General features: G+C 43.0%; 1 protein-coding gene across 3 annotated transcripts in view; it reads right to left on the bottom strand.

Annotated features, from left to right (window-relative positions):
- Positions 1-14,713, bottom strand: part of F13A1 (coagulation factor XIII A chain) — a 119,076-nt gene that overhangs the window by 46,076 nt on the left and 58,287 nt on the right. For all 3 annotated transcript variants that reach the window (XM_054017838.1, XM_054017836.1, XM_054017837.1), the window contains exons 4-5: positions 13,002-13,253; positions 1,712-1,830 (exon numbers count right to left, since the gene is read on the bottom strand). In XM_054017838.1, the coding sequence (XP_053873813.1) occupies positions 1,712-1,830; positions 13,002-13,253 (371 nt within the window). The remainder of the gene's footprint in view (positions 1-1,711; positions 1,831-13,001; positions 13,254-14,713) is intronic.

Below are 14,713 nucleotides of genomic sequence, written 5' to 3'. Positions count from 1 at the left end.
TGCCAGTTTAACTAAATCCATATTGTTTTTTAAAAATCATGCCTTAAATTAAGCTGGTGCAACTTTGTATGTAGACAAATTTGAGGACCTGATCATAATTTTATTGCAAAAAGCATGAAAATCACTGTGAATCTGAGCTCCCTAGTTTTCTGGGCAGACCACCCTTTCTGCCCAGATCTCTTCCAACCCTTGATTTTCCCTGTATTCCCTTTGGGTTGGGCTTTTCTGAGTGACTAGCAATTTACTCAATACAAGGGGAAAATCACCATCACGATGAAGGGTACAATTGTTTCCCCATACTCTTTTATTCCCAGTGTCGGATTCCCTCTATTATTCTTCCTGGGTCCACTTTTCCTGCCCCCACCCACTCTCTTACTTTCCAGAATGGTGCTGGCCATTTCTAAAATGGCAGCCACAATCTCCCCAGCACCTCATGGTCCTGTTTTGGAACTTCACCTCCCATTTTAAAACTTTCAGTTTGAGCAAAACATCCAAATGAGCAGTGTTTGAAACATGCTTGTAGGATATAATATATCACTATTTTCTATATACAAACCAAACCACCAATACTGCAAATATGGCCTCATTTCCTCCCCACACACACCCACCCCCCATGGCCCTATCCATTCACGGTGCCTGCCTGCACTTTAATTCACTCCCACCCATATTCTTCATTCCTAACATCCATGATTCCTCAATTAAACCACAAATTTAGAAAACAACATTTTCAAAGTGACTGAATATTGGGCAATACCCAAATGAGAGGCAATTGTGGAAGTTAAGAAACGTTGTACACTTCATTTGGTTGAAAATTAGGAGCCCATCAATACAGTTTTCAGGCCTGATTTTCCATTGCCTTCAGTAGCTTATTACGCCTGTAGGACTTCAATGTTCGATATCACTTTCACCCAAGTTCCACCTGTGTTTCACTAAAGGAAAAGGACAGCAAATGGTGCACAGCAGTGGAAAAAGTTGGGGCCTCCAGGTTTAAATGAAAAAATGAAAGCACATAACACAGGTACATGGAACAACCAACATGTCCATGAACAAAGAGCCAAGTGTTTGAGAGAAGTCAGGGGAAGAGAAGGAAAATCAACCCATGCAACTTCTCACAGGGAAATCAGTGTTTATGTTAGGAAAGTTCCATAATCCAGAACTATTTTTAAAAAAAATCAACAAATCTTATATTGGAAAAAGATTTAAGAACCCTCACAGCCTGTGTCATGCTAACGTGTGAGAAGAGAAGGCATTTCCACTGAGCTGCTAGAACTAAAGAGAAGAAGAGAAAAAGGTACAAACTATGCCTAGAATTGTATTAGACAACATTTGAGGGCTATTTAATTAAAAAAAAAATGCTTAAAATCACTGTCCCCCTTTTGTCTTGAGCCAACCGGCTTGATCCTGGAGAGGTAAAAATGCAGCAGAAGAAATATTGGTGCATTTCAGAAATGTCAGCTGATTCCTTTAATTCTCAATGGACAGCCTCTCAATATCTGAAATATGCCCCTAAAACTAGTCCTTTAAATATTAGATATTATGGAATTACTTGTCTGGATTAGGTATATACCCACTTCATGCAATATTAAAATGATGCCCACTGTGTTTCCCAGAAAGGGAGTGATAATGCACTCGAGAGCCTACAATCTGGTATCAATTAAACTAACTTGCAGAGTACTACTGGGGCCAGCCAGAGAAATTCTAAAGGGCTCACCTGACCATAATTCCAGCTTCTGGATTTTATATTGTTGATGTCTCCATGGAAAACAACACCAAGGTCATTCAGGACATACTCTTCCCTTTCCTTCTCGTCATCCAGAAACACAGAATCCTCTGCATCAGAATTTACACACAATAGCCATTAATACAGCCACTTTGTTTTTATAGTCGACAGATGTTAAAGCTACTGTATTCTAGTCATCTTAAGTGAAAAGTGTCTTTTGTTCACCAGGCATAACGTTATTTCTTCCAACACAATACAAATAACAACAATAATAATTATAGCAATCACGGTTAGAAATAAGACATACAACTTAAAGGTATGCAAGATGAAAAATGCTGACGACTCCTGACTGTTTTTAGCAGGATCTGTAAAGCATGATTAAAATGTCACATCTTATCAACCATTTTATGATTACTGTGCATCACTAATTTAAAAGGCTGATCGCCATGACGCACTTCTACAAAACAGATCAAAGACCAACAATTTCAAACCCATTAATGTTAATGGAAAATAGCTCAGTGTCAAGCGAGTTAAAGAAAAATCTGTACTGCCTTAAAAAATGATTACAGTATTTGGAGTGCAGGTTTCCCCTCATATTAGCTAAAGGGTTTGGATTCCTTTCCTGTAAATATGGGCGTGATTGTACATTTGGCCAGGAAATACTTACCTTTCCAAGAGGAAAACAAGTTGAAGAGTACTTTGTCAAAAATGTTTTAAGACATTTTCTAAAATGATCTCATGTCAATCAAGAGCAGATAGACCCTGAGCCTGCAAACACTATCTCACAGGTTTAAAACACATGAACAATTCCATTGAAGTCAATGGGACTCTCACATGCTTAAAGGTAAACATTGGCAGATCATCAGTGTAAACTGACTTAGTTCTGTTGACTTCAGTGGAGTTACCACACACCAGCTGAAGATCTGCCTCCCGTGTGTAAAGGCTTGCAAGATGAGAGGCTTAGCGACATAATGTAATGGCAACCGAAATCGTGTGTCGTATGCAATGAAGTAAAAGCACAGCCACAGATACTAAATGAAATGAAAATAATGGCTTGTGGTATTGTGATACGAGGCAAGTATGAAACTATGCTGTGTCACCACTGTGCCGGTGGCTCTCCATTGTGCCATCGAAAATGAATAATAGGGTAGAGTGGACTATATAGTTTATTTTAAATAGCCTACAGTTTTGAAGCTATTTAAATCTTCTTAAATATATTTAGAAATTCTTACTTTGTCCATAAAACTGTAGCTTGGGTTGAAACTTGGGATGAAATCTTGGCTCCCACACCTGCCCAGAGGAGCTCCGGGCTGGCTGAAACCCAGAGCACGCCCCTCACCTCGTCCAGAGGAGCTCCGGGCTGGCCAAAGCCCCGAGCCCTCCCACCTGTCTGGAGGAGCCCTGAGCCAGCTACAGCCTCAGCCGTGTCTCCCCTCCCCTCAGCTCCCCAGACCCAAGCCACCCAGATATGTTTTTCATTATTATTAGGATTTCTATTATGTCAAAGCATTTTTAAATTTACTTCATGATTGTTATACAGACAACCACTTTTACCAAAAAAGAAACAAAAAGAAACAATAATTAGAAAGACAAGAACGTGCAAAGCACCTTTGTGTTTTTATTCTGTTAGGTCCAGTAAAGAATAGAGATAACTGTGCATGATTTTTATTACTGAGTCTGCAAAAAAACCCCAAAACCGTACATAAATAAATTACAATGATTTGGATGTATATATGTGCATAGTACCTAATTAACTTTAGGAAAAATAAATAATTTTAGGAAAAAGTGTCAGTGCAGCCACCAGCAAGAGTTGGTAGCCGCACTCTGAGGCCACCAAAAAATGTGTTGTGAGAACCCCTGCGCTAATGGCTGGGCCACCCACAGACAGGTTTATGAACCTGCTACTGGCTATGCACTGAGGGTATAGTGACACTGCAAGTGAAGGTGTGACTGGAGCGCAGGTAGACACACTCATGATAGCTTTAATCTAGTGAGCATGACAGAAAATAGACATGAAGATATGGCTGCACAGGCTGCAGTGCAGACATGAGTACGTGTACCCAGGGGACCAGGGGGGCTTGTATGGGCCACGCCGAAACCTGCCCAGCCACATCTTCACTGCTATTTTTAGCATGCTAGCTAGATTAAAGCTAGCAAATTGTGCCTACCTGAGCTGCAAATCACACCTTTGAATGGCGTGTAAACATACCCTAACAGACCTGGGTCTTTTAGCTCAGGCGGCAGAGGATCACGTTTTTTGATTCCGAGGTTACTAATATAGATTTAAAAGTTCAAGACAGATCTTCAGATGGCATAAACTGAAACAGTTCCATTGTTTTATATGAGCTGAGACTCTGACCCTAGGGAAGTAGCTTGTCAAGTGAGTTTTTCCAATTTCTGATTCCTAGCTCTGAACAACTCCTGCATAGCACTTTGCCAATAATGTTGCAAACTTCACAGATCATAAGGTTTCTATAGCCTATTTGATTGGTGTTGATCTGCATAATTTGCAGCTTGAGCTACTGTATATATTTACTCACTGACCTTTGCATTTTATTAAAATACCTTTGTAAAAAATGGGTGGAGCGGGAACATTTAAGGGAATGAAAATTGCATTTTCTTCCATTTTTACTGATAATTTACCCGTTCAGTAGAGATAGCCTATGGTTTCATGACAGCAGATATTTCCTTTCACAGAATAAAAATATCCGTTGATCTTGTGGATATCAATACGACTGTCTTCGTTATTTGAAGATTATGTAATCGTTGCAAAAATCAGATGACTATTGATTAAATCCTTTGCCATTCTGTTTTTGTTTTAAATATTTGTATTTTATTAAACCAAAAAAAGAGAAAAGGATCTCTGCTTTCACTGGGAAGTGGAAATAAGGCCTAGAAACCAACTGCTTTGATTTTTGACAGCTTTCAATACCACTAGCACTGTTGAGAAGAAAACATGAGACATTTGTGAACTACTTTGATTCTAAGTCCTCTGCAGGTAGTACAATTCCACAATTATTCTGTGCTAGTGGAGGATCCCATTAATTCTGCTAATTAGGTTTTACCTTGGAAATAAATAATATTCTAGCAATGCTAGAAAAAAAAGTACTGTACTACATTTAATTGCCTGTATTTTACCTGTATGAAGATTAGAAAGGGTGAAATACACTTGGCCTGAATAAAGTAATGCAGCTAACGAGTCCTATCATAGGTTGTCTCCTTTGTGAGATCAAGCAAGGGAAGTCCACAGGAAGTCCCTCCCACCTTGCCCCCCTAATACACGGGCCACAGTAGCATACCCTGTACCCTCCTGAGCACAGGAAATGCCCTCTGCTAACCAGGGCTGGCTTTAGCAAGAGCGGGGCCCGATTCCTGGGGACGGGGCTTGCTGCAAGCCCTGCCCCCAGGAATCGAGCGCGCTCCGGCCGGGGTTGCCGGGCTTGGGTCCGACCCGGAGCCGCGCCGCACCGCGGGGACCGGGCCGGGGCCGGGCCGGAGCCGCGCCGCGGGGACCAGGCCGGGGCCGGGCCGGGGCCGCGCCGTGGGGACCAGGCCGGGGCCGACCCGAGCCGCGCCGACCGGGCTGGGCCGGGCTGGGCCGGACCCGAGCCGGGCCAGAGCCGCTGGGGCCTGCGTGCTCGGCGGGAACGAGCAGCGCCTCCCCGGAGCCCTTCTCGCGCCCCCACCACCCCAGCTTACCTTGTGCTGCCGGCCCGCCCCTGTTTCTTTTCAGACTCAGAGATTCGCGGGAAGCAGGGGAGGGGGCGGAGCGTTCAGGGGAGGGGAGGAGGGGGAAGTGAGCTGGGGGCGGGGTGGAGAGCTGCAGCGCGGGGCCCTCTTGGCGTGGGGCCCAATTCAGCCGAATCGGCTGAATCGGCCTAAAGCCGGCCCTGCTGCTAACACTTCCTGAGAGAGTCTAGTCTCTCCCAAGAGGGCAGGGAGGAGGTGGGAGTCGTCCCCCATGCAGCTGATCCACTGCACAAGTGAGAGCCTAGGTTGCCTCCCTTTATAGGGTGCATCAACACGCACTCTCCATGAGCACTGGGGAACTCTAGCACCGTTGTGCCTCCCTGTAACCAAATGGCCCCCAGGGCTTCTACTGTGACAGTATAACTCTGTGTCTTTCCTAAAGCCACAACAGGGCCCAGAGTAAGCAAGGGTTAGTATGTGTGCCTGCAAAATCTACCCAACACATGGCCAAGTGCAGTGCACCTCCCCATCCCCCAGGGCTGCTACTCTAACCTATGAGCTGGATTAGCAGTCAGAAGCCATCTACACCACTGGGGCAGTAAATTAGAGACTTCGGGTGAATTTCACCTTTCTGAAATCGATGACACTTAAGGTATGTCTACACTACATGTCACCACCTCTGAGGTGTATAGCTACACTTCAGTGAATGGCTCTGGGGGGGAGGGGAGGCAGTGGGGAAATGCCTGAGCCTTTTCCTCGCTGCCAGAGCCTTTCACTGAGGCAGAGAAAGGCTCCAGCAGTGGGGAGGAAGCAGGAGACTACAGGAAGCAGAAGACTAAAAATAGCAGTGTAGACATGGGGGGCACTGCTTGGTCACAGAGAGAGCAGTGCAGGGTATATACTAGGGCTGTCAAGAGATTAATTGCATGATTAAAAAAATTAATCGCGCAATTAATCGCACTGTTAAACAATAGAATATCATTTATTTTAAATATTTTTGGATGTTTACTACATTTTCAAATATATTAATTTCAATTACAACACAGATTTATTTTTGATTACAAATATTTGCACTGTAAAAAACAAAAAAGATGTATTTTTCAATTCACCTCAGACAAGTACTGTAGGACAATCTCTTTATCATGAAAGTTGAACTTACAAATGTAGAATTATGTACAAAAAAAAATGCATTCAAAAATAAAACAATGTAAAACTTTAGAGACTACAAATCCACTCAGTCTTACTTGCTTCTTGTTTACAATGTCACCTGAAAGTGAGAACAGGCGTTCGCATGGCACTGTTGTAGCTGGCATTGAAAGATATTTATGTGCCAGATGCACTAAAGATTCATATGTCCCTTCATGCTTCAACCACCATTCCAGGGGACATGCTTCCATGCTGATGATGGGTTCTGCTTGATAATGATCCAAAGCAGTGTGGACTGACGCATGTTCATTTTCATCAACTGAGTCAGATACCACCAGCAGAAGGTGGATTTTCTTTTTTGGTGGTTCGGGTTCTGTAGTTTCCTCATCAGAGTGTTGTTCTTTTAAGACTTCTGAAAGTATGCTGCACACCTCGTCCCTCTCAGATTTTGGACGGCACTTCAGATTCTTAAACTTTGGGTCGAGTGCTGTAGCTATTTTTAGGAATTTCACATCTGTGCCTTCTTTGCATTTTGTTAAATCTGCTGTGAAAGTGTTCTTAAAACGAACATGTGCAGGGTCATCATCCAAGACTGCTAGAACATGAATTATATGCAGAATGTGGGTAAAACAGAGCAGGAGACATACAATTCTCCCCCCAAGGAGTACAGTCACAAATTTAATTGACGCATTATTTTTTTAATGAGCATCATCAGCATGGAAGCATGTCCTCTGGAATGGTGGCTGAAGCATGAAGGGGCATACGAATGTTTAGCATATCTGGCATGTGAATACCTTGCAACGCCGGCTACAAAAGTGACATGCGAACGCTTCTTCTCACTTTCAGGTGACATTGTAAATAAGAAGCAGGCAGCAGTATCTCCCGTCAATGTAAACAAACTTGTTTGTCTTAGCGATAGGCAGAAGAAGTAAGACTGAGTGGACTTGTAGGCTCTAAAGTTTGACACTGTTTTGTTTTTGAGTGCAATTCTGTAATAAAAAAAATCTGAATTTGTAAGTTACACTTTCACGATAAAGAGATTGCACTACAGTACTTGTATGAGGTGAACTGAAAAATACTGTTATTTCTTTTATCAATTTTACAGTGCATATATTTGTAATCAAAATAATAATATAAAGTGAGCACTGTACACTTTGTATTGTGTTGTAATTGAAATCAATATTGAAAATGTAGAAAAACATCCACAAATATTTAATAAATTTCAATTGGTGTTCTATTATAATAACTGCGATTAATCACGATTAATTTTTTTAATCGCGATTAATTTTTTTGAGTGAGTCGCGTGAGTTAACTGCGATTGACAGCCCTAGTATATACCTTAAGGTTCTGGCATGTCTTTAATCTACTTGCCTAAATAGTGCTTTACTGTCTACGCTGCTATGTAGATCTGGGCTGGGGGGCATGCACAGTATGTACTTGACATACTGCTGCAAGGAGTAGACATAACCATAGTAGTTCAAATCTAACCCGCAATTGCAAATCTAGGGGAAATTTCCTATGACACAAAGTTGGATTCACAATAGTTTATTTGAGCAGTTCAGGGCCATCCATTTATACCTAATCCTCAAATTATATATTCAAGGATGAGTGGAAGAAATTTGTAATTAGAGCAGCAAAAATGTGTATAACCCCAACAGCTTAAATATACTGCTCAGTTAGCAAAAGGCTGTAATGAATGAAATGCATTACTTCAGCCAGGGAAGTTTTCAGCTTGACCGAATACAGTGTATAGCCCTATACGTAAAGCCTGAACCTGAGCTGAGCTCTCATTGCTAACTTAGACCAAGAAAAGTTATGGGAACTCAGCACCTCCTGAAATCAGTCTCATGGTATCCAGATCTAAGATTACTAAAGGCACATGGTTTACCTAAGTATGTAAAAAAACCTCTTAATCCTCTAGTGTGCTGAGAGCTTGAGTTGAGGGCACTCAACATATTGCAGGGTTAGGCCCTAAAGTATTGTAACTGAATTAGTAAAGTAAAGATTGGTGATTAGAGAGTCATATGAGAGAATCCAATGACTTTTAAAGCCAGCAGCTCCAGAACCTCTCTCTAGCTTGACTGATAAAGTATACATACTTGTCCTGAAACAGCAGACTATGCAAACCAGAAAAGTATATCAAAGCTGAACTCTTGTAACAAAAGATGCTATACAGGAAGAACACAAATATTTCACTTTTATCTTTGAGGGAATCTCATCCAGAAACACGGACGTTTCTTCGAAACAATGAGCTGGAAAGTTGCTAGTGAAACAGACAAAACTTGTCCTCTAATCAATGTAAAAACACTCCCATTTAATCAGAAGAACAGGAGTACTTGTGGCACCTTAGAGACTAACAAATTTATTAGAGCATTTAATCAGGTCATTCTTTTCTCATTTTAAATGGTGTATTTCACCCAAAGGTTATCTACTAACCTAGCAAGTCAGCCTATGAGATCTTCATATCACTGCTTTCTTTGCTAATCAAGGATTATATTTAAGCTGCTGAGTATTTATACACATTGTTTGATCCATTTCACAAGTATCTTTTGTCAGGGTACAAAGGAAGGAGGGGCAGTCTATCTCACTTGCTTGCACAAACAGGCTGGGGAGAAATAAGTGTAATAGTCAAAACTATTTAGAAACACGTGGCAAGAAACAAATAGAGATCAAAATGAAATCACGCCCTTGGATGTGCAGAAAACTGAACCTGTCACAGTCATCAGGGGCTGCAACTTGAAAAAATACATAGCGATATCCAAACAGGCAAAAAGGGTCAGCGGCTGCATATATAGTGGAGTACATGTAAGTAACAGACCAAAAAGAGGTACCCTACTCAGCACAGAGTCATCTAGGAAACTCTGGGATCAGCTGCTTCTTACTTGTTGTTCTACTCTTGTGGATTCATAATGGATCTGTGTACTTGCATGGTATTAGGAGTTTCGTTCCCCCATGGCAGAGCCTTATGTAACCTGGCCCATAGACAGTCATAGCTTCCAAGGTCAGAAGGGATCATTGTGATCATCTGGACCAGTGGTTTTCAACCTTTCTTCATTTGTGGGCCCCAAAATATTTTGAATGGAGGTGCCGACCCCTTTGAAAATCTTAGGCATACCTGTGGACCCCCAGTGGTCTGCGGACCACAGGTTGAAAACCACTGATCTAGACTGATCTCTTGTATAAAAGATTGTCAGTGATGGAGAATCCACCCCAACCCTGGATAAGTTGCTACAAAGGTTAATTAGTCTCTCTGTTCAAAATTTACATATTGTTTCCAATCAATTGGTCCAGCTTCAACTTCCAGCTACTGGATCTTGTTATACCTTTGTCTGCTAGATTGAAGAGCCCATTAATAAATATTTGTTCCCCATGTAGGTACCTTTATACTATAATCCAGTCATCCCTTAACCTTTTCTTTGTTAAGCTAATTGGATTGAACTCCTTGAGTCTATCCCTATAAAGGCAATTTTTTCTAATACTTTAATCATTCTCGCAGTTCTTCTCTGAACCCTCTCCAATTTATCAACATCCTTCGGGTGTCAACATTATAAGCACTAGACACAGGATTCCAGCAGTGATCACACCAGTCCCAAATGCAGAGGTAAAATAACCTCTCGACGCCTACCTGAGATTCCCCTGTTTATGCATCCAAGGATCGCATTAGCCCTTTTGGCCACTGCATCACACTGGGAGCTCGTGTTCAGCTGATTAGTCACCACAACCCCCAGATCTTTTTCAGAGCTGCTGCTACCCAGAATGGAGTGTGGACTCCATTTTGTAAGTATGGCCCAGATCGGTGATACTCAGACTGAGGCTTGCGAGTCGCAAGTAGCTCTTCTCGGCTCCTGCAGCTCTTTGCAGCACACGATATTAAAACCCTGTGTGAGTTAATTATTAACCAATCTAAGTTATTAAGCAATCAGGGGGCTTTTATTATGTTGTTAACCAATTGTAGTTGATAAAATAATAATACTTGGTTAGTCATTTTGCTGTAAATGAAACAATGAATTCACACTACTGTGGCTCTTTTGGGTAATGTGATTGCTTTGGCTTTCGAACCTCTGAGGTCTGAGTATCACTGGCCTAGGTCCTTTGTTCCTAGATGTACACATTTACATTTAGCCAGATTTAGGAACATATTATTTTCTTGCACCCAGCTTACCAAGAGATCCAGATTGTTCTGCGTCAGACAGTGACCTGGACTCTTCATTATTTATCACTCCCTGAATGCTGATGACTGCTTTTGAAGGCAACAGCTTCAGCACTTCATTGCAGTTTGCAGCATGTCCTACTGGTTTCCTCCACTGATCTATTTTTATCTGATTTTGGTCTGTTTGGTCATATTCAACAGGTGTACATAGCATGATAGCTGTGAGTTCCTATAGGGCTGGTTAAGCACGTGACATGAAATGGTTGTGCATTCGTCATGAGGATCTGCTCGATGACTTGAGTTCTTAGGAGGATTCTGCATTGGGTTTGGCTCAGGATGATTGTGGGATGGCTGTCATCTTGGCCAACACACGGGGCATTGAACCAGAGATGTCCAGAACTAAAAGCACGAGCACCTACAACTTAGGCTAAAGATCCCTAGCTGGGGCTGTAACAGACTCATATCATCTACAAATCAGGCATGGAGGGGGATCTGTTAACATCCACTCAGCAGTGAGTTATATTTGCATGCCTACATCTGGCTGTGACACTTCCCACTTTTCTCCTGGCTGTGCACTTAGTTTCTCCATGGAGCATCTTCTTACTGTGCAGTTTTAAGGAACACAACTCTACACTGTTTTTCAGTACAGTTCATGGTGCTGTAGCATCCTGTCCTAGCCAGGGCAGATTTACCATAAAACACACAGTGCCCTGGCACGGGACCCCCCAACAACAGGGGGGCCCCAGGGCTGGGCACTCAGGCAGCTCAGTACCAGCGCCCGAGTGCCCGAGTGCAGGAGGGCTGCTCCACAGGAGGGGAGCTGCAGGGGTAGAAGCTGTGAGGGGTAGGAGAGCAGGGAGGGAAGCTCACCCGCAGCCTCAGGGGAGCAGGCGGAGGTGCGGGTGGAGAGAACTTCCCGCACCTGCATCCCCCGCTCCAAATGAGAGCTGCCCCAGGTAAGTGCTCCACACCCCAACCCCCTGCTGCAGCCCTGAGCCCCCTCCCATACCCTAACTCCTGGCCAGACCCCCCATCCCCAGCTTGTTCCTGCACCCTAACACCCTCCCAGGCTCTGCACCCCCACCCCACTCCCACACCCTAACTACCACCCAGACCCTGCACTCCCAGCCCCAGCCCGCTTCCACACTCTAACTCCCTCCCAGACCCTGCACCCCGACCCTGAGCCCCCTCCTGCACCATAACTCCCACCCAGACCCTGCAACCCAGCCCACTCCCACATCCTAACTCCCTCCCAGACCCTGCACCCCCAGCCCTGAGCCCCACGAGGAGAATGCAGAAAAAAAAAGAAAAATGGGTGGGGGGGCAAATAAGAGAGAATGCTCCCCCCGTTTGGGGGGGGGGGCAAAAATGAAGCTGAGCACAGGGCCCCACTAACTCTAAATTCGCCACTGGTCCAGCTCCTTCTCTTCCCTCCTTTTTAGTCCTAATTCCACTTAACTAATGTCACTTTACTCAGGATTAATCATGCATCTTCCTAAACAATACATAAACTAATCATTGCCTATGTTCTCTTGGACCAGAGGCAGGTAATGAACTTGGGCCAAATCACTCCATGTACAAAACAAAGTGCTGCAGAGTACTCTATTAATAATGCCAAACATTTATCACAAAGTACGATGCTCCTTATTTGAGACTAAAGAAACTTATATAAATATTATGGGAAAGAGATTATATCTACCAAGAAGGAACAGTTCCAGGACTGCATTAAAGCAAAACCAAAAGTTTGAAGCCATTCTAGATTCTGGATCTGTCTATATTTCAAGTTTTATCACATTGAGGCATAGTGCTCCTAAACTGTTTTGAAAAGGTGCTGATCGGAACTTGCAACTTACTTGTACTCACTTCAAAAATACCTTGAACATAGAATTGACTTTGTAAAATGCATAGGTGAGCACAAATTCTGATTTTTATATGCACAAATGGAACACTGGTTTTAAACATTTAGTTCTTTGCACCCTGAACCAATGCCCACTGAAATCAGTGGAAAGACTCATTGATCTCAGTGGGCCTTGAATCAGACACACAGAGAGAGCAATCAAGCAGCTATCCAGGCTTCTAGGTACCTTTACCAAAAGTTAAAGTAAAGCCACCAGCTACTGCTGACTCAAACTAGAAAATAACCAACCACAAGTTAAAAAAATAAGAAGGCAAGCCCAGACAATAACCCCCCCCCCCATCACAAACTTTATCACACCCCTGCCTCCCCAAAAGCCTGGGGAAACAGATGGGCCTTGTCGCAGAAGTACGAACATCTGAATATTGCACACCCCTCACCTGGGCACCAGGGATTAAAGAGTATGTAGGTGTCAGTCTCTGGGTTTCTCTTTGTCCGGCGGATGCCATAGGGAGTCAGGACAGCGACATAGAGGCGGAATTTCCCCACAATGCAGGTCGGAGCAGACATGATGGACAGTCTAATGGAACTGTCCTCCTTCCAGGTAATCTTGGCTCCCCATGTCCCGCTTTGCAGTTCTTCAACCAAAGGGATTGGGATGTAAGTGCCTTTGTTTTGCTGTGGATAACGACCTACAGTAATGGAAAGAGAGGAGGATTCTTCTGTGAATGACAGGTTTCAGAGTAGCAGCCGTGTTAGTCTGTATCCGCAAAAAGAACAGGAGTACTTGTGGCACCTTAGAGACTAACAAATTTATTAGAGCATAAGCATCCAAAGAAGTGGGCTGTAGTCCACAAAAGCTTATGCTCTAATAAATTTGTTAGTCTCTAAGGTGCCACAAGTACTCCTGTTCTTCTGTGAATGTATTTGACAGCTTTGTAAATGCCTCAACTTAAGTCTCTCATCATTTCCTTGTGCTCCCTCCCCCCACCCCATGTGTTTGCTGCATCCACCAGTTGTCTCCTCTTCAATTTATATGGGACTGTCTTTGTTATGTGTTTGTACAGTCCTTAGCACAGCAGGGCCCTGGCCTGTAGGCATTGCTGCCATATGAATAATAGATAACACCACATCTCAGTATTGTTTAGATATTGCATCACACTTCTCCTGAACTCCAAACTGATCCTTGCCTTAATAAATCATAAGTCAGATTTTAGCAAGCTCTTATATAGATGACTGGAAAGCAAACACACAGGGACAGACAAGTCTAATAATAGTAGAGTGAAAATATAGCATTTATGTACTTTGAAGTGGAGTATGCAGGGCATGTAACTGATTTTCCTTTCCAATTATTTTTAAAATGCTGACGTAGAGATAGTCCCAGATCTGGACATCCCTACATTTTGGGATAACATAAATCCAGCTCTGGATCTGAACTTTATAACACAGCCCAGCCTCTGAGTTTCTACTATGCTTCCATCTGATGGATTGTTCAGGACCACATACATAGCCATTTTTGCCCTAAAGTCCAGGAATGCAGCAACCCAGATACCTTACATATTCTGTTTATTGGTGCATGCAACAGAAGTAAGAATCCTGCTAAAGAAAAAGGAATTAGAAAGAAAAAACAAAAATCAATAGCAAACATAGGAAGCTGAAGTGCAGGACGTCTTAAAAAGGCCATTAAAAATTAAGGTGTAGCGGGATAAGAAATGGCAGTCTTTTGGGTACTAACAATTTGGATCTGAATGTAGGATTGCCCTTTAAACTGGTGCTGGATTTGATCCTTCTTCCCTTTACAGTAAGTATTTTGCTTCCACTTTTGATGTACAGTAATTGTATAAACAAACAGCAGCCGATGACAGCAGAGCCAATCAACTAGCTTAACCTACACACTTGAAACCCACATACGTGTACGGCTTTTGAAAATACCTTTCTTACTCTTTTGTAGGGGGTTGGTATTAATACTCGAGTGCGCATTAGACTTAGGAACCAATTCTGCCATCCTGTATACACCAATGTGGTACCATTTAGAAGCTGAACAGGATCCACAATAAGGGAGGTGAGAATTCTACCAGCACAGAAGCAGCATGGGGCCTTTTGTAAGCCACCTTTGTCCCCAGTTCCCTGGATTCCAATGAGAAACTGCAGA

This window comes from Malaclemys terrapin, chromosome 2 (genome assembly GCF_027887155.1).
Source record: "Malaclemys terrapin pileata isolate rMalTer1 chromosome 2, rMalTer1.hap1, whole genome shotgun sequence".
Lineage (NCBI taxonomy): Eukaryota > Metazoa > Chordata > Testudines > Emydidae > Malaclemys > Malaclemys terrapin.
Note: the sequence above shows the minus strand (reverse complement) of the source record. Positions and strands in the feature narration are given on the sequence as shown.